This window comes from Perca flavescens, chromosome 5, assembly GCF_004354835.1.
Source record: "Perca flavescens isolate YP-PL-M2 chromosome 5, PFLA_1.0, whole genome shotgun sequence".
NCBI classification, from domain to species: Eukaryota; Metazoa; Chordata; class Actinopteri; order Perciformes; family Percidae; genus Perca; species Perca flavescens.
The window spans coordinates 19,606,368-19,627,282 of record NC_041335.1 but is presented as its reverse complement, the minus strand read 5'-3'; the positions used below and the strand labels follow the sequence as shown (position 1 = coordinate 19,627,282).

General features: G+C 37.9%; 1 protein-coding gene across 1 annotated transcript; it reads left to right on the top strand.

Moving 5' to 3' along the window:
* The first annotated feature begins 12,047 nt into the window (after positions 1-12,047).
* On the top strand, positions 12,048-19,519 carry LOC114555929 (melanopsin-A-like). The gene is made up of 9 exons (XM_028578700.1): positions 12,048-12,214; positions 14,084-14,217; positions 14,337-14,540; positions 14,859-15,030; positions 15,412-15,573; positions 17,705-17,812; positions 17,906-18,065; positions 18,893-19,033; positions 19,127-19,519. Exons 1-9 carry the CDS (start codon positions 12,048-12,050, stop codon positions 19,517-19,519), a joined length of 1,641 nt encoding a protein of 546 aa, XP_028434501.1.
* The last annotated feature ends 1,396 nt before the right edge of the window (positions 19,520-20,915 follow it).

Below are 20,915 nucleotides of genomic sequence, written 5' to 3'. Positions count from 1 at the left end.
TGAAAATGACTAAAACAGTGACATTTTGGTCTACCAATTCAGGACTACTGACATGTTATAAACTCGAAGTGGGAAAAGACTAACAACATTGTTACTTTCAGTCACAAGAAGAATAAAGTGTGCAAAGTTTTCAAACCAACTTAAACCTGCCAAGTTGTACATTTTTTTTTTAACATTAACAACTTGTTGATGAATTGCTTCAAACAGTTTTGACATCTGACAACAGCAAAAATGACCACGGGATATTACAAAGTGCAAGTACTCTGTCAAAGGAGAAAAAAAGCTTAGCATTATGGGTTGAGGGTCTTTGAAGGACAATTCTTTTCGTGGGATGATCCAATTGTATCTTTATTTTTTCTACTGTAAATCCTTATTTGATTGCTGGAAGAACCAAGAAGCATCACATGTGTGAGCAGCTAGCAGAGATAAATTTCTTTGTAGAGGATTTTGGTTTTGGCCCTAGTGTATTTCTGTTGTTTTTTTGTTGTGGCATTCTTGTTCGTGACGTGTTATCAGTCCGTAGACTACATTTTTTAAAAGTCTGATTGATGGCAGTTTTTGTGAAGGTTGCTAGTTTTGAAGGGTGAAGATGTCAGCTGTTCACAATATGTATGTCTTTATACGCTCTTCTTTTAGTTTACATGCTCCTTTATTTGAAAATCTCAGATACTAGTCACATTGAAGTCTGAAGGTGACATGGTGAAGCAGTCAAAACCTATCATTTGAAAACCACAGCCCTTTGAACTTCAGCCTTCAAGTTGAACATGTGTTTTCACAGCAGAGAAAATAGAGAATTTCTCATATTTTAAGAATTTGCAGTCAAGCAGTGAAACATTGTCAATTTAGTGCTTTTCCCAAGCCTAAGCTCGACTTCTTAAAGGGGAAAATGACACCAATGTCTATGGATTTCTCACGAGAGCTACAATTATAATTGGTCAGTTATTACACAACCTTACAACTTGAATTTATTTGAAGGAGAACAAAAGAATGTCGGTGGTCGTCTGTGGCATTTTCAACAAGTGTGTCAAGTCTGAAAGACATTTTCAAATGAGGTGCATCCAATGAAACACACAGTGTGACTGTGTAATGTGAATGAGCATGAGCAATGTGATCCTCCACCATCCATTGTACACAATGTAGCACATATTGACTGTTGAAACATGTTTGTTAAATAGCTGTTAACCATAGACTGTAGAGAAATGTTGGTATAGCATCTGTAATGTCAGCATATGTGTCTGAAGATCCATTTAAAAGTTTACTATTGCTGCCAACTTTGTCAGCTAGTGGAGCCAGATAATCAAAATTTGTGCAAAGGAACTGACTTGGGTGGAGCTGTGATGGGCTGAGCAAGCAGGAATCATCATGGCTGAGTGTGCTCATCCCAAACATTCTACTATTCAAGCCTTAATATCCCCCATAATAATCCCCTCAAAATGAAAACAAGTAATTTACAGTCCTAAAGAATTGTATATAGGTGTCAACATTTGTTATTTGATGAAAAGTTGATTGTAGGCGTATTTGAAGGTATATCTCCATTCCATTCTTGCAGTCACAATTAAACAGAAATACATTATGTGAGTTAAATAACATTAGATTTGCAAAGCTCTGCCACCATTTTCTTTTTTAACATTAACATGAAATGTTTGCTGTATTTGTAAATGGTACACTGTGACAGCTGCCTCTCAAAAACTAGACGCTGTAATAAATGCTAACCAAATAGCCTGCTAATTAAATAGCATTTTGTCATGGTTTGTCATGAGTGGTAGAGCTCTTACATTTATTTTATTTTGTATTTATATTCATTGTAGCAAAATTCTCTCAAAGACGCAACATTTACTTAAAACGGCATCGCAACAAAAAAGCTGCTCTCAACCTGCTACCCTAACAGAGGGTTGTTTAATTCATAAGAAAGGAGATTGTAGTTTAAAAAAACACCAGTCACTATTAAACAGCTGTACAAAACAAAAGAAAATCTTATGACATAGAGGTAAATTGGTCTGCAACGGCCATAAAACAAGGGAATGATTATTGCACAGCAGACAAATCACTGGTAGCAGCAACTAGAAACCTAAGAAATTGGAATACATGAATAAAGTACTGGTTGACCCTGTTTAGATTTTTGCAGAAAACAAGATAAAAAAAAATGTTCAGGAGAGGACTGGTCTGCACATAACAAAAACACATTGATTTTCTTTTTTTTGTCTTGTCTTTAATTGTATTTTTAACCACCGTCATTATGGACCTTTCTGGAGGTCCTTTCGATCACAACCAAGGTTACAAGATGATTTGACGTGACATTTCAGAGCATTCTGGATGTTTTGAGACATCCAGGTGGCTACAACATTTTTCTATTGTGTTTGAAAATAGGGCAGTTTGATGCACTTGCTGCAATACAACCATTTATACAACATGACGTAGTTCAGTTCAGAGTCCATATTGTAATGTCTATCTCCTGATCACTGTAGAGTTGTGATTTTGACATAGAGAAGGACATTGTCTTGCTTAAATTCAGCACACAGCGCCATCATATGAATATAACCATGTCACTGATTAGGGTTTGCCTTGTGATGTCAGCTGCTAATTGCTAAGAAATTACCTACATCGTCTTGGTACCTCTAACCACCTCATTTGCCCATTGCTGGAGATCAGATGGCACATTTAAGGACTGAGTCGCTCAGTGGAATTTTATATTGGATTTGAATCGACTGTTGTGCTGCTGTTGTTCTGTCCTGTCACCTAAACACACGCAGGAACTCGTGTACACATACACACAAATACATAGCACTCCAGGACAACAAATTTTGTTCACACTCAAATGCACTGAGAGCAGTGGTGACTGATGAATCCATCTGTTTCATTTAGATGAAACCATTTAGATATATTGAGGTCATGCACATTTAATCACAGTTTAAGGTCAAAGGTAACCTCTGAAAGATTCGCTCTAAACCTGCCACATTCAATTCACTTGTGATAACAATCCCGTATGATAGCTAATGGGATATTATTTGGTTTCATCTAATCATTCTGTAAGTTCCCTTTGTATTAATACTGTTATCAGAACAGTTACCTAACTTGTACCCTAACCCTAACCCGTTTTACCACTATTAACATTAATTTCGAGTCGACTTGAATACCATAGAAAATCATGTTAAACACACCAGGAGCACCATAATCTCATCATGCTCTACTTACAACTAATAGTCCATTTAAAGGGTTGACCCACTCCAATCACAGAAAAACACTTTTTTTTTTTGTCTAATTTATGTCCAGGTTTTCAGTGATAAACACCAATCCTTTCAATACACACACTGAGTCTTTTAGGAGAAAAAGCTTTTGGAGCAAACTTACAATAAATCATTGTGTCATCATTGCAAACAGCCTGATTAAAAACAGACTTTTCAAACCATATTAAGACAATTGCACACTGGTGAAGTGTGCAATGCAAGACTTAACATTTGAGATGTGACCGATTCCACATTCATTGCATTCTGTTTGAAAACATAGCTTTACATTTTGCATTTCTTAGACACATTAAACTAGGATGGAAATGGACTTACACCTTCTACTGGCTCTTGTTTCTCTGTACCCAGTTTTTCAGAAGACTCCGAGAGCCTCGAGGAGATGGATGGAAATAATAAGAAAAGTCACCTGACTTTTGTCTTTGTTTGCATACGCTGTTAAGAAACAGAAAAAAAGTGATGTTCTGTTGGATCTCTACTCCCCATATTCACTACCCTAACAGAACATACTGTATTTAATGGAGGATGAGAGGAGAATATTCAGTCCTGCCAAATAGGGATTTGTGTTATTTTAATGTTTTCCACTGATTGGGTCTGCCTTCTGTGTAGTACTTTTTCAAGTATTGCTGTGACGTCATCCTCATGTTGCCTGTAAAGATATGGAGTGCAAAATGACAGTGTATGGGAAATAAATAAGTTAGCACATGACCCTTCAATGATTCAGTAATCAGCTGGAACAAAACATCAGAATACAATATCAGACTCTGCAGCAACAGTCTGACGTATGAGCCATAATGATTCTTAGAAAAATCTTTTTTCTTATTATATCCCTCAATAAATGATAAAAGAGTCCATTATCTCAGAGTAAAATCTCAAATGTAAATTTAAACAGGTGAAAACCAGAGAAAACATTTCATGGTGTCTGACTGTTCATGTTAAAGTGGTTACACACCAACCAGACGGCCGACCCTTGGCAGAAAAGCCAGTGGAAATGATCAGTCGCGTCATCGAGGTCCAAAAAACTGCCTCGGGACACACTGAGGCGACAACGACTTGAGAAACCCAATACGTCTCCATAGCAGCAGGCGGCGCTACTCTGTATTGTTGCCCAAGAAATGACAACCAGCAGCTGATTGGACGAACGTGTCACATGGGTTTGTTTTCTCCGGAAATTCAAAGTCATGGTGGCCGTTCAGAATATGATCAAAGAATTTCTAATATAGGAAGACGTTCCACTTTCTCCTTACTTCCGGCTTCTGGACTGGTTGCAGTTCCACCAGAGATCCATTCGGGGGCGCTCACAGGCCAGTGCAGAATGAATGGGACTCTATGGAGCTATGCCCCTAAAAATCCACTTTTCTCAGGATATCATTTTTTGTCTAGTAATTTGAATGTTGCATTCAAAAGGGGAGGCAAAGAAAATACACACTGCTGGGTGTTTGATTTTTTGAAAGTCGCTTTTTTGTTCTAAAAAGCCTTTTAAAATGTCAATGACGTCATACACATATACGGCCAGAGATACTGCTTGACGACAAGCTCTGAGTCACTTCCATTTTTCTCTCGAGACATCGACAACACAGCTGACAGGTTAGGCTCTCCCTGTCAACACACATGCTAAGAGGTTTGCTAATGTTTTAAAGACCACGCCAAAATATTCACTCTGACATTCAGGCTCTGCTTCGGATGCCGTCAGGCTGGATCTCCGATCGTAATCAGACCTTCACTGACCAATCAGCATTCATTAGCAGAATGCTAGCGTTTTATGGGCAACAACGATTCACCAGAAATCAAAAGGACATAAGTACTCGTTCATTCAACTTTCAACCTATAACCCATGTTGAACTTCAAATCTGAGGTTTCTCAACGGCAATCGGGCAAAAGAGACACATTTAGCCGACTAGCTCCATAGGGTCCCATTCATTTTGCACTGGACCGCGATCACCCCCAGTGGAACTCTGGTGGAACTGCAAACAAATACGGTACAATTGGACTGAATAGGGATTGGAACGGCTTTCCGTAGACCGGCTTTGATACGATCTCATATTGTACTAAAATAGTTCACCGAAACGTGTTTCTGAAAACATTTTAAGCGAGAAATAGGCCATGCAGTTGCTGAATCTGTCTTTATTTCAGCTCAACAAAGGTCAGTTTAAAAGATTTTCGTCAGATTTTGAGAGACTCTAGTCACCTCATTCCGCTCGACCATTTCCGGGTGAGTCCCAAATGCCCTGCCGGCGACTGAACATGTCAGGTCGGCAAAAAATGAACGCCGACAGCCCCTCAGACTGACGACGGCACGGGACACACCGAACAGATTCGAGTCACTGACCTCGCCACACTGTCCACCGGCTGATTTTCAGCTCCGTGTGTGTTGGCTTTAAAAGCACAGTCTGCTTCTTCCTCTTAGTGCCTGGTTCACACCAGTGCTGCATTACCTGACCTGTCTCCACAGCGTTGTGCAGAAGGTTCACACCAGTTGTTCTTTTATATGTAAAATAAATAATACATACATCGCTAAAGTCTGTTCTGTGATATTAATCGTAAGTGAAGAGAGATTCCATTCTTTTGTATGTCTTTATTCTTGTTTTGTTATTCAACAAATCCTTTTCGAAAAACAAAAGATTAGAACGTTTTAAGGACACTCAGAAATACTCTACAAATGAGACACTAATCCTTTAAGCACAAATATTACACATGTGCATGAACTCAGAAAAAGGGAAGTTCTGAATCGGAGACTCTGGAGATGTTTTTATTGCTTCACGAGATCTTCTCAGGTCACTTAGTATTGCCTCCTACCTGTTTCTGCTGCCGGCAGTGTTCGCTGGTAATGAAGACAATGTTGAGCTGCTTGAAATAGGCCAATAATCCTCTCCTTATCACAGTAGCTTCTCCTCATAGTGTAGGAAAAAAATCACTTCTGTTCTTTGTTGCCATTGGTAGCACTGTCAGTGACTGAAAACAGTCTGGTTTTGAGTGTGGAATGAATTCACTGCAAGCACAGCCTGAATGCAAACCTGCTCAAATGCACAACATTGCCACCAAGCTGAAGTAACCACTTCCTAACAGCAGACTGAGTCAAACAAATCAAATAGTTTTCTTCAAAAGTTAGTTTTGTTTTGTAAAAAGTTTGCTCTTTGTGTTTCCCCTGTAAAGCTAAACTGCCAAGTCAAAATGTTGTCCAATGACATATGGTCAAATGTAGGTATGTCATGAATAATGGCTGAAAAAAAAACATGCGTTAGTAATACTGTGACTGAGCGACTTCTTCTTTTTTTGACGATGGTAATATAGCATACGAAAAGGTTTTGATTTCATTAAAATGCTTTAAATTGCTTTATCATGTGATTTTAAAAGCATTTTCTAACGTCCCTCACATAGACTGTATAATATTAATGGACAGAGCATGTGTGACGTCACCCATTGGTTTGTGGAGATCTGCTATGAGAAGTTTGTGTAAATAACACTTGCCTGTTGGCTTCTGCTCTCTGCTGCTACTGCTACCGGCATTAAGACGAGTGCTTAGGGACGTCTACAAATTACAACACCAAAAAGAGATACAACAAAAATATTTATTAATTTAACTTTTTTTTTTTTTAAGTAAGTGCTGTAGTATAACTAGCGGGAGACAAGTTATAATTGAGGTAAGTTTGGAGACATTACCTTATTTAATCATTAAATTAATAAATATTTTTGTTGTATCTCTTTTCGGTGTTGTAATTTGTAGATGTCCCTAAGCACTCTTATTGCCCGGTAGCAGCAGCAGCAGCAGCAGCAGCAGCAGAGAGCAGAAGCCAACAGGCAAGTGTTATTTACGTAAACTTCTGGTGTACTTACAAACTTTCCAATCCATCGTTTTATGAATGCATAACCTATTTGTACTAGTGTAGAAGTTTGGTATCATTTCGGGCATTATTAGTGGGGTCATTTACGAGATACAAACTTGGATCCATTAGCGCCTGCACTAAACTATTCAGCTGATCACGCTAACTTGTCCAATGTTAGACCCGGCTGAAAAAAGCTTCTGGAGGGGTGTTTTGCTCGAGGTCATGGTGCATAGAACCCTAGGGTGAAATTACTCCGAACCATCACTTTAAGTAATTTGGACGCGTTCACAGCTTTCCTTAACAGACCGCTAGGTTGATCACAGATTTACTGATGCTAAAATGGAGACTATGCATTGTTCATACTTTATACAGAGTGAGAAGCAGCTTCTTCTGGAAGTATGATAACGTGAACACATTATTTGTAAAAAAAAAGGAAAAAAAAGAAAAAAAGAAATGGCCGCTGTAATGAAACAGCGAGAGAAAGCGTGGCAGACGATCGCAAACCGACTGAATTCGTAAGTAGCCTAAAAATATACATTAACTGACCACTGCTCTAAAATGGAAACCGTCATAATCATACCATTCAAGGATTAGGCTACTAATCATTTGCACAAATTAACAGTTGTACTCTTTGCCCTCAAAAGTAAGCATAAGATACAGTAATGTTTGTCAGGAAATTTACCATGAAGATCAATTTTCTAGAATATGATGCGTAAATATCTCTTTCACTCTGTCTCTCCCTCTCTCTCATGGGCTAAATATAAATGACCTAAGTCATATTAACTTCCACTGCTCACTTTTAATGCAAAGTGTACAACTGTTCATTTTTGCAAATGACAAGTGACTCATTGAATGGTTTCAGTTAAGAGCAGTAGTTTGTAAATGTATACTTTTAGATATATTATTCAGTTGGTCCGCTAATTATCTGCCACGCTTTTTCTCACGTTTTATTTTTATTTTTTTTACAGAGGCTGAGTTTCCTTCTTTACATATTATATGCTTTGCTCCCTATGCATTTATCTCTGATGATCCGGTTAATCTCATAATGATTAAAAAAAATCCATCAAATGAATTGTATTCCTTTAATTTCAGAGAGAGAAGGAAATATGGCAAGGGAGAAGGCAACGAGAGACGGAGAGTCCTGTTGTTTGTTATTGACTGAAATTCATTCCACTTAGTGAAGAGTGTTTTATGACCTTATGACCTGCTTTTACTACATTGTTTGATCTTAGATTCCCAATATGGTGGTGAATACAAACCCAGGCAGATACTAAAGAGGCTTAAGTCATGCATTACATTTGAGATCTATATCATACCCATTATGTCACGTTTGATTCCGATTTCTCTGCTCCACATGCTGCTGCACCTCCTAACAGCTGCGCCTGAAACCAGAGGAGCAGGTGTAAAGTCGAAAGTCTTTTTACTCAAAGCTTATTTTGTTTATTTTCTCTGCTGCATGTCTTAAAAACATCTATGTAGTAATTAGAATTAGGTAATAATTTAGGGCATGGGCCAAGTACCATGTGATCAGTTGTTGGGGCTTATGCAATCTTTAAAAAGGATTAAATCAAAATTGTGAGGTAGGTAAAATCATGCTCTTCTCCCATGAACTACTGCACTTACTTGAGTAAATCTGTCACATGCATCCAATCACACCTGACAATCATTGTACATGCTTTGTACAGTATATAACTTATTTGCCTCTATGTAGTGAAGTATTGATCTCCAACAGACTCATGTGCCAGAGGATGCAGCCCTGGTCACAGGGCCAGCACCACTCAATAATAATTAGTATCTTTTCCACTGTGAGCCAAAAGCCAGCTTGAACAGTGGATTCAAACCTAGGACTTAAGCACCATCGCTAGCTGGTTCAATAGAAATTGACTCACTGACATGTGGAATGCTGACCTCTTTTGTCCAGTTCACGCTTTATGAATTCCACGTTTTTTTTTTCCATCGAGACAAGTTCATTCATCCAGATGGTGTGGAGTGAAACAGAGCGGAAGCTACAGGTAGGTGGCACTCTGAAGATGAGAGATGTCTTATAACCTGTTTAGATATATTTGAGTAAAGGAAAACATTTCAGAAAACTTTCACTCCCGTTAATAAAAAACAGACTTTACTCACCCAGAAAGCAACCACATAGGTTGATTGTGCAAAATTAAACAAAGCTTTTTTGCGAGCGGTTTTGGCGGTGAAACAATTTCTTTTTTAATGTAGGATGCATTCCATTCTGAAAACCATTAAGTAAATTTAGTACACAATTATTACAAGTAGAGGTTAGACTGCAGTACAGTCAAGCAGAAAAAAAGTATCTGAGAGTTTACACGTTTATTTCACACGTCATCAGTGTATCATTAAACACAATTTCATAAGGTACAATGATCATATATAAGCCGCGTGAAATGGGGAACCCCAAACAACAACAGATAAAATACAGCATGTGATATGTGAGTGATTGTGCTGAAAGATGTTTCTGTTGTTGACAGTCAGTTCTGATAAGTCTTCTGGATCAGGCCTCCTATTTCCATTATGTACTCAGTTGTATGTTTTGATTATTTTATGTAAAGCAACACAAATTCTGGTGTGTACAAACATGATTTTCAAGTAACATTTTCATCTTGTGCAGTAGAGATGACTTGCCTCTTTCATCTTTGTCTGTATTACAGTAACACGACAAGTGGCCTTGCAGTCACAGTCAGTGTAAGGAAGATCAACATCATATTTGATCTTATTTATGTAATCTATTTTCAGCTTTATTATTTCACATTTTGAGAATACAGAATTTGGTCTATGTTTATCAAAAGCATTTGTTTGCAGATAGGGTCTCAAATGGGGAAAAAAATACAACAAAAATCCTGCTCCTAATGTAGCACTAGATGCATTTTTCCCTGCTGTGCTGACATAAACATGAACACAACAACTGTGATTAGGTCATCAAGAACATCAGAACCCTGCAACAGTAATCCCCGAAAACATCTGTCCCTGCATGCTGTGTGATATAGTGCACAAATACACAAGCACACACATGCATGGATGTGGACAGACATTCGAGCAGACATGCATGGACACACACATGCACGCACGCACGCACGCACGCACGCATGCACATAGATGTAGAGTATCATGTAAGTTCTTATTTCAGTCAGATCTTACACTGATCCACATGCATGCACAGTGTGCAGATTAAAGCTATCTCTTGCTGTAGGGGCTCAGTTGACATCTCTATCTAAGCTCTGTATTCTTCACCTCCCTCTACTCCCTTCATCGCCTTTACAACATCAGCAGATGACACATACTTACTTCGGATGTCTTGTCGGCAGTCATAAGACTATTATTTGAACAGGGCTTCATTGTGCCCCCATTTGCTCTTCCAAATAGATCCTGATGACATTAGTACCACTACAGTATTTATACAATTATTCTTATGCACACAGATTCACATTAGGTAATGTCAATTCACCTTATTTACAGTAAGTTGATGGTTTCAGAGATCTCAGTTCCGACAATTTTAATTGTTTTGCATTGAAATTATAAGCTATATGGCTATATGTTATATAGTCCTCACAGATGAACTATTTTCCAATGTTGGTGCATATATTTTAAATTGGGACACTGCATGGTCATCATATTACAGAATTATACTATTATATTGGCAGATTTCTATAAAGCATTTGAATCTGTTGAGTACTCAACAGAAGATGAAGTAGAATACCTGAAACAAAAGCAAGCAACCAACAACAACAACAACAACAACAACAACAACAATGTTTGCTTGTTTGTTTGTTTTATTTATTTATCTTTGTGGATCACTGTGTTTGCCTTGCATTTCAGAGCTGTGGTGAATCAACTGTATACATTGGGAGTGGGAAGACCAATTAGTTTGAAACAATGAGTGACCTTAAAAGGTCTATGCGTGTTGGTGACTGTAAACACAGTGCAACATGCAAGAGGTTTCAAAGACTGGTCAGCTTGTTATGTAATTGACTTCTGTAATGAGTTGCAGAGTGGCAGGAATCCATAAACATGAAAGGGGATGTACATGCATCATTGGGTGCCTCGCTAAAATGTTAATACTGGTAGTGTTAGTGAACACTATGTATGTTATGTAAGGATCTGGTAGTTAGAGAGTTAGAGCTCAAGGCTGAGCCATATTATATGAAGGGAGGGTTGAGGGTTGGAGAGTGAGAGAGAGAGATAGAGAGAGAGAGAGAGAGAGAGAGAGAGAGAGAGAGAGAGAGAGAGAGAGAGAGAGAGTGTGTGTATGACATGGGGAGGGCTGAGAGAGCAAAACAGAGCAACATGGGACATTGAGAGAGAGACACATAGAGAGAGATGAGAGGTTAGGAGTTGGCAAGATAATCAGAGACAGGCCACGGGTTCAGAGCTTGGTGCGCAGCTGGTTGTGACGGGTGAAGAAGCTTCAGGCTAACACTCAATGGACGGACAGTGACAATGTGCAACGACTGGGGGATTTCATGTACCGGATGTATATTATCAACTCAATAACCCAAGTATCAAACAGAAAACTGCAGTCCAGAGGAGAATAACAGAATGGATGTTCCTTCAACATTTGGTACATTTGGAGGTAACTTATGACTAAATGGCTGTGGACGTCTTCTATCATCTAACACTACTGGAAAAAGAAGTAAAAGAGGGACTAAATAATGTAACATTAGCAATTTGGTACATCATATGGACTTGACATTTAACAAAGTGGAGATCACCTGCTTTTTCGTGTTTAGTACATAGTACTGAATGGGTGGTTTATGATGGGAATAACAAGGGCTTTCCTCAGTGAAGTGAATCTTGATCAATCTAGAACTCAGTGTAGCACGATCTAAAGAAGATATTGTACATCTCCCTTGCATCTCTTGTACAAATGATACTACTATGGAGAACCGACACAAGCAAAGCAAAGTTTACAAACTGGTAAACGCACTACATCCTACCATGTTGGCAGCCCTGATGAGGTGTTTGAACCATGTGGTCCACTGAAAGCATGGAGCCGGACAACAGACACACCCAGAGCAGCTTCTTCAGCAAGGTGGATGTGCCTGACCATGCTCACTACATCATCGCCTTATTCGTCTTTGTCATCGGGATGCTGGGCATCACTGGCAACGTGCTGGTTATGTTCGCCTTCTATAGGTAGGTTTGTGTGTGTAATCAGTGGCTTTTGATTGAGCATACAAAAGTCATCCGACAGTATTTGCCCTTACTATTTTTAATGTGGGTCTTTTTTAATCAGACCCCTGATGGGATGTTATAATCCCTCAGAGATCTTACTGTCTCACATACAGACAGAGCTTTTTGTTGGCTTTGATGTGTAGAAATCCATTTATATTTCTGATTGAAGGTTTTTACTGTTTTTTATTCACTGCAGAGTGAGGTTAAGCTTTTGCCACATTTTTTAGTCTACAGAGGATCAAAGGGGTTTCCAAAATGCTGGCAATCACAAGTAAAATAATCCTGGCCGAAATATCATCTGTTGCATGGCATGGAAGTAGAATGAGGTGTTCATCGGTGTAGTAAATGTGTCCTGCGTCATTGAGAAATGATGTGAAGTACTATCACTACCAGGTTTCATCTTGAAGATTAAGAACCTTCCACAGCCTTTTTGATGCAAATGTGCTTCTGCATAGCAAGTGCAAAGTGAGTTGAGCATAAGTGATATAAGATGAAAACTGAGGCTTTTAAATGTGCTATTATACAAATGTAATTATTTGTATGCAGTGTAAAAGTCTGCATTTACATATAACTGGATTATTTTAACCATCATAAATCAATTTTACAATGCATTTCAAATCAATAACGAAATTAACACAGTTAATTTAGAGTCAAATGTGTGTAATTTTTGCAAGATGAGTGACTCTTAAATTGTAAAATGTCTTTGAGAGGTCTAAGAGAAGAAAGAATGAAGAGAGAATGTGTGTTATTTGTTGTGAAGTTTTGACTACCATTTACTAAAACTGTGCTACTGACGTTAACTAAAACTGGGTCAGAGATAGAAAGTGTGTGCATGTGTGTGTGTGTGTGTGTGTGTGTGTGTGTGTGTGTGTGTGTGTGTTCTGGGGATTGTCAGGAGCTTTTATAATCCATCTGTCCATTACTGTAGATAGATTAGATGGGTTCTCCACTGTGGTGTGCTGATCATTTGTGTTTACTGAATCAGAAATGAGCATGATGTTATGGGTTCCAAGAAAATCATTTACACAGAAAACCACATATACACACACACCTCACATACGAAACCAGATTGTTTGGTCTTCAATCAGAGAGCAGCTACTTTTAATTCAGTAGACACAGAAAAAGAGTTTAATCAATAAAGGGCTGTGGAGGCAGACAGCAGGTCAATATAATGCTCAATCAAGCTTCGTTGAATGCAGGTTCACACAGAGTTGACCAGTTCAGCAAAGATCTACAACCTAAAACGTAACTCTTAACAAAAGCATGACTGACAGACATTTGTTACAACACACGACCAAAGGAGAAGCTAAGTGATGCCTGATCAGTTTCTTTAACTCTTTAATATCTTGAACAAAAAGAAACAAGCCTCAGAACATGCTTATTTTTTCTTCTTCTTTTCTCTCTTTTTACATTATGTAATTATTTATTAGCTGTACACCTAGTAACACAGTGGCGCAGAGTAACAATTATTACACAAGTATATAATATGCAAACAGAGTCCTCATCTACCCCTCATTAATTAAAACTAAATATATTATCACTAAATATTGTTCATAAATGTCCTGTTTTTTATTTCCCTGCCGTGCTGCCATAAAAGTAAACACAAATAACTAAACTTTGTCTGAAAAAAAACAACCCAAACAAAAGCTCAGATGTTGACTAATCAAAGCAAATGAAGGGCTAACACATGTGTACATTGTTCACAGTGAAATTAAACTTCCCTTCCCTTCCCTTCCCTTCCCTTCCCTTCCCTTCCCTTCCTGTGTGTGTGTGTGTGTGTGTGTGTGTGTGTGTGTGTGTGTGTGTGTGTGTGTGTGTGTGTGTGTGTAGTAACAAGAAGCTTCGTAACCTGCCTAACTACTTTATCATGAACCTGGCGGTCGCTGACTTCCTACTGGCTTTCACACAGACCCCCGTCTTCTTCATCAACTGTCTCTACAAGGAATGGGTGTTTGGAGAGATGGGTAATGCTCATATCTTTCAATCAGTGATTATATCATGTCACACATGATATAACACATTAGATGAAATAGTATTCTACTCTTGTTGTTGAGTCATGTCTGTATGTGTTCCTTCTCTGCAGGCTGTAAGATGTATGCGTTCTGTGGCGCCTTTTTTGGCATCACCTCCATGATAAACCTACTGGCCATCTCTATCGACCGCTACCTCGTCATCACCAATCCTCTGCGGGCCATGCACTGGTGCTCCAAACGAAGAACCACCCTGGCCATCCTTATCGTCTGGCTTTACTCTTTCGCTTGGAGTCTGGCTCCTCTTGTTGGTTGGAGTGAGTATCTTCTACCTGGATGTCTTTTCTTGTCATCATACTTCACCTGCTTCAGAAGTGAAGCTCATTAATACTGTACAGTATACACGACAGATACGGGCAAATGACCTGTGCTGTAGAAAATCTGATGTAGGGATGAATGTAACTGATTTCTATTCACATCCCCCTGCAGTTACACAATTATCCTGTTTTCTTACTGTAATCTACTGCTCCACAGACATTACATCCAAACATGAAAAAAAGCAAAACCGTTGATGTTTTACCTGATATCTTACTTTCTGTGAGTAAAAGAAAACTGATGTTCTTTCACGCTTTTAGGCTCTTATATCCCAGATGGCCTGATGACATCTTGTACATTGGATTATATGACATACACATTTGCCAATAGGAGCTACACGATGATGCTGTGCTGTTTTGTTTTCTTCATTCCACTGGGAATCATCTTTTACTGCTATCTCTTCATGTTTCTGGCTATACGGAAGACGGGCAGGTACTGTAACTCTTATCAGAGAGTATGTGTGTGTTAAGTAATTTGTGCCTGTGTGGGTGGAGACACATGGAAATATATATGAGTTTGGAGAGTTTGAATTCAAAAATACTAGTGTTAAATAATCCAGAAATCAATTTTGTATAATTAGCTTTCTTCTTTTTTGAAAAGGATCTACTTTTTTATTGCTTACCTACTGCTAACTATTGTGTTACTTACTGTTTGTTTACAAATGTGTTTGGTAATTTCTTTTTGGTACAGTAGTGAATATTACTATAATTGTTTTTTTAGCTTAATTGGCCAGTATCCCATACATTTACCTGATATTTGTTTCAGGGTCTAGCTCTCTCTTTAACTGCCCCCTCCGTCCTGCTCCACCTATAGGGAGGTAGAGCGTCTGGGGACTCAGGTGAGGAAATCCACCCTGATCCAGCATAAATCTATGAAGAGTGAGTGGAAGATGGCAAAGATCGCATTTGTCGTCATTGTGGTTTATGTCCTCTCCTGGTCACCATACGCCTGTGTCACAATGATTTCTTTTGCTGGGTAAGACTTATTTCATAGATAAGAATGTTTATGCAATTGTTTTAGTGTGCTTGCACATTTTTAGATAATTACTAAAAACTTTTAATTAATTTTTTTCTCCTTTTTAATCTGTTATAGCATCTTTGCTGTAATCAGTGTTCTCTAAAGACTCTACAACCAGTTATTTGTTAATACATATGACTTATTATTGTTGAGGTAATGGTGTGTACAATGTAACCAGTGTTTGATTCACAACTAACCTGATGTAGCTTACAGTAATCCGTTTCTGCAGTGCTACATAATGCATTATTTGCTGGTTTAAAGGGACATCATCTTAAGTTTTATATTGACTGAATTTTGTTTTCACTTTTCTTAAATCTTTAAGTGTGAATTATTGTATGTTTAAAGAAACTGAACATGAACAAAGAAAATTAACATTGGGCATTGGTTTCTTCTATTATAAATAAAATGCAGAAATGAATTGACAATAACAGCAAACTGTTTTTTCATGTTTTACTGTAAGCAAATAAGAATCCAAAAATAATGTTAAAGGGTCTTTTTTTTTTTACCTGGACCCTATTTTCCTATGTTTTTGTGTGTAAATGACTGATGGGAACAACAATCTTTGAAACTGGTCCAGTATTAAGGTGCGAACGGTGTGACCTGCAGTTTTTGCCACTGACAGGCTCAGATTGTTATGTGTCTGACACTATGGAAAGGATCCCTACAGAGATAGAACTTTTTAAAAAGAGTAAAATTTGAGATTGCAATAGTTAACTATTGCAATCTCAAATAAACCCACCAGACTCTGTTTAAATAAACAATGCTTTTAGCGTGTGCCAAAATATGTTCTCATGTAAATCGGTAAACTATGGGTTTATTTCAACCAAAACTAGAGTTGTGATTGTTGGAAAATTGGAAAGATAAACCAAAACGACTTTTCATAGTCGACTTTGAATAAAGTGTATTTTACGATGATAAAATTACTGTTTATTAACATGGATTCTGGTGGGTTTAGTGATTTCTCGGATGTTTTTATGTTTAAAAAAATGATCTTACTCTCTGACAGAGAGTCCACCTCCTTAGAAATCCTTTCCATAATGTTGTCAGATACTTTTGTGGATGTAAATTGAAGGTGCGCAAATGCCCAATAACTTAGGCTTGTAGCTTGTTTTGCCGACTGCAGCGATCCTGCTTAATACTGGACCAATATCAAAGATTTTTGTTCAGATCAGTCATTTAGACCCTAAAACATAGGGAAATAAGGTTGAAAAAAAGGGTTGAAAAAAACGAAGTTACCCTTGTGGTAGTAATCATAATGTTCTCTTCTATCTTTCCATTATAAATTCTGGGATTTCTTCATGCAAGAAGTCACAAAATAAAATTTTAATGAATTTCTGTCTGCCTTTTCCTTTAAAAAATATGTATCTGGATGTATCAAATAATCCATTACCTATTAAGAATCAAATGAGGCTGAGCTGGAAACACTAAGGAAACCTATATTTAACAGACTTGGCAGTAATACTAAAGTTCTGGGTATAGAAATAAGGATGGCCATGCTGGCAATTTGGATTAAAATCTCCCCAAAATGGCATTGAATGTGTCATTATATAATGTGTCAGAAAGAAGTTAAGTACCCCTGGATGACAGATGGTGAAGTTGCTTGTATGTCCTTGTATGTCCTTAGCTAACCTATCTCAACATTCACTAAACCCATGTCTCTCCTGGGACTCACAGAAGGCTGATGTGTACTTATGTAACTTTAAAATACATATAACATATTTTCCCTGGTTTTTCACATGGCTTACGCCAATATAAAGAACCAATATAAAGCCACACGCACGCACACGCACACACGCACACACACACACACACACACACACACACACACACACACACACACACACACACACACACACACACACACACACACACACCACACATACACAGAGGATCCGATGGACTGAGCCACCCCTCTGTGGCACCTTGCACATTTTAGCTACTGTAATCCCTGATCCAATATGACCTTTTATTCTGTTACAAAATACAGAAAGACAAAGGGAACTTTGAGTTGTGGTGGGTCTGTCATGTAAGAAACAAACAACAAGATGAACATGTTTTTTTCAAACTGCTGTTGTTCTGTCTCTTTCAGTCATGCCAACATCCTGTCGCCGTACACCAAGGTTGTCCCTGCAATCATTGCAAAAGCCTCCGCTATCTACAATCCTATCATCTATGCTATCATACACAACAAATACAGGTAAATGAGAATGTGTCACTGTATTTTTGTTTTATAAATCCTGTATTAGATCTTGTATTGGAAGTTATAGTTCGTCATATCCCACTTTGTTAGGATAACTCTGGCGGAGAAGTTTCCCTGCCTGTGGTTTTTGTCTCCCACTCCTCGAAAGGAATGCATCTCCTCTGTCAGTGAGTCCTCTTTCAGGCACTCCGTCATTAGCAGACAATCCACAGCATCAAGAACTCACTATATTACAGCTTCACCTGACATGGTAATCTTTTTTTATTTTTGTTGTTCTAAGATTGCTTGTATTGTCATCGCTGATATAAACAAATTCAAATTCTGTTGTCTCAAGTCTCTTTTAGTCTTAATTTTTTGGGGGGACTTTTACAGTCTCTTACTGTAACAACAATCTGTAAAGAAACATGCATACATGTTATCTATCTTGTTAAATTACAGTAAAAAATACCCATTTTTTTATTAAAACATTTTGATTTATTCTCATGTATTTATTTATTTCAAATGTTGCCATTGGTCAAGTTATAATTTGTACCATGTGTGCAAAACATTGTTCCTCCAGAAATGTGGTTGAGATACGCAGCCTCATATATTGCAAAGAGCGAGTGCATTAGCAAAATATGTTATAAAGAAATAGATTTTAAATAAATAAAAGAGTGGACATTTTGTGAGAGTAGCTTCCTACAGGTCTTTTACTGTTTGTGACATAATTGGTATTTAATTTAAAAAAAAATCTATATACAATCTAAGATATAGCACAGAATCTTTACTTGATTTTTACTATTTATGAGATACTTTTTGCTACAATTAAAACCTTGTTGAAAATAATTAATAAAATAAAAAAGTGAATCTCCCAGAGCTTGACTAACATCATCGTATGCATGTGCAAAAATGTGAAGTTCATCATCCTGTTGCTTTCGGTTCTTGACACATTTTGAGTTTTACTCTCATAGGAACTTCATGTTCAAGTTTGGTTGAAATTAAATTACATGCCATCTGAGGTGAGTTCATCTTGAATGTTTTCCTTTTTAGTTTAGTCCAGTTGAGCTCAACTCAACTCAGTTCTGTTCTATCCTGCAGGTATTCAAGGATGTAGAAATTGAGCCTTTGGGAAGGAAATCATTCTCCAGAAGAATACCATCTAACAGACAGTCTTCCAGAGGCAGGTCCTATAAGGAACAATTAGAGCAGAAGGCCTCCAAGACACACGCAGCAGAGAGGGTGAGAAAACACAACATTAAAGAGGGTGATTTCAGCTTAAATGTGTTTTGTGTTAATGAGGAATCTTGTTTGTTTTTGTTTTTTACATTCCAGCACCCAATGAGTAAATCATTGAGCAACTGTGACCATGAACTGGTTTCCAGCACTCTCACCATTGCCTCTCTCCCCTTACTGGTTCTTACCAAGAGCCGCAGCCAGAGTCTGACCAATGAGATTTCAGATGCACAGGAGACGAAAAACAGCACCATGGATTATCACAAGAGCGACCCGCTTGATTCCCTTAATTTTGGAAAAATCCTGTCCACTGATCCCAGGTCGCCTCAGGCTGTCCCACGCATAATCGTCATCAGTCCTTCATCTGAAAGCAGCCTCATCAACCATGACAGTGTCTGCTTAGAAGACAGTATTGAGGCAATGGAGAACAATGTTTTTGTCAGCCTGAACTTCTCAACGGAAGTCTTTGAGGCAGTGGAGCTAATCTCTTGACCAGCTGGACTTGGCTGGACAATAATTACCCTTGTACTCTTTTTCACTGATATTATTTATAATAACCACAGACCAAATCATATTCTTCTCTAACGGCCCAGGCTTGTTTTGGCTGTAGACAAAATTAATCAAAATTGTTTCTGTTTGTTGACGCATCCTGTAAAGTTCTACCACTCTGTTGCTTAGATAACTGGAGTGCAGAAGAAAAGTTGGTATGAAAAATGAAACAATATGACCTGGCTCTGGTATGCAGTGTGCAGTGTTTGCCAGACTTGGCAGGGACAGGGGCACCCTGAGGGCATGAGTTACATATTTTTGTTAGATCCCTCATAAATGACACGTGTAACAACATATTTTCATAAGTTTGGGGCCCAAGCTTAACATTGTGCATCCTTTTGAACTGTATAACTCCATTTAGGCACACTTCATAGATTATCTGCTGGAGACTGAAGAGAGGACATTTGCATCTTAAATTAGACCAGTTTAGTTAAGAACAATGGTAATATATCCACCTTAATGTGAAAAGGAGAAAACATGAACAAAAAAAGCAAGACTGTTCATATTGAGTCCTAATATCACAATTCTAAGGAAGGAAAGCAAAGCAATGACATTAGGTTGTGAGGATGTTTTTTTTATAATATATACAATTCATATATAGTCAATTCTTGTCTTGTGGTAGTAGTTCCTTCAGCCCGTGTGGATCTCTATAACTTTTCATTGGCAGGGAGACAGTGGTATAATATAAATGTGATGCTGTTAATACTGGTCAGAAGACTGAGGCAGAGTCAAATGTGTCTCATAAAACAATAAACTTGTGGTACTTTCAATGTATTGCTGTCATTATGGACAATGTGCTTAACAAATGCTCCACTGTTCCCTTAAACAATTCCTATTTATATAAAAACATAATTGTACTATTTTGGTTGCTTGTGAATGCTACAGTGTTGGTACCAGTGATAGAAAGAATGTGTTGTCATTGTAGAGAATACAACAAAATTAGGAGTGCTATTCCTGAGCAGTTCAATAAAAGTAGTAGCAATTTGAATAAGTGTGTGATTCAAAATCTCATTATAGGAGGAAAGCACCAGTAATGTAGATTTCTATACAGTAGACATATTATGGCTAAATATGTTTGCTGAAGACTGTGTTTATGTGGATGGTTAATTTATTGCAATTTAAATATCCTTTCTTTTTGACTGATACTAGAATCATTATTTAATGAATGGCAACTCATTTTGCTCTTAACTGGCTTATTATTCCTACTTCTAATTAATGTAATCATTCCAGTAATTTAGCAGCAATTCTTGCAAGTAAAAGAAAAACTAGCTGTTGGTTGACAATTAGGATTAACCTTTGGTGTCATGTCTGTATCATCTGCGTTTTAACATTTGATACT

Excerpts from the sequence above, each read along its gene's own strand:
- LOC114555929 (XM_028578700.1), top strand. The coding sequence starts at position 12,048 with ATGTGGTCCACTGAAAGCATGGAGCCGGACAACAGACACACCCAGAGC. Across the intron at positions 14,218-14,336 it reads ATGGGTGTTTGGAGAGATGG|GCTGTAAGATGTATGCGTTC; the intron begins GTAATGCTCATA and ends CCTTCTCTGCAG. Across the intron at positions 17,813-17,905 it reads ATCATACACAACAAATACAG|GATAACTCTGGCGGAGAAGT; the intron begins GTAAATGAGAAT and ends CCACTTTGTTAG.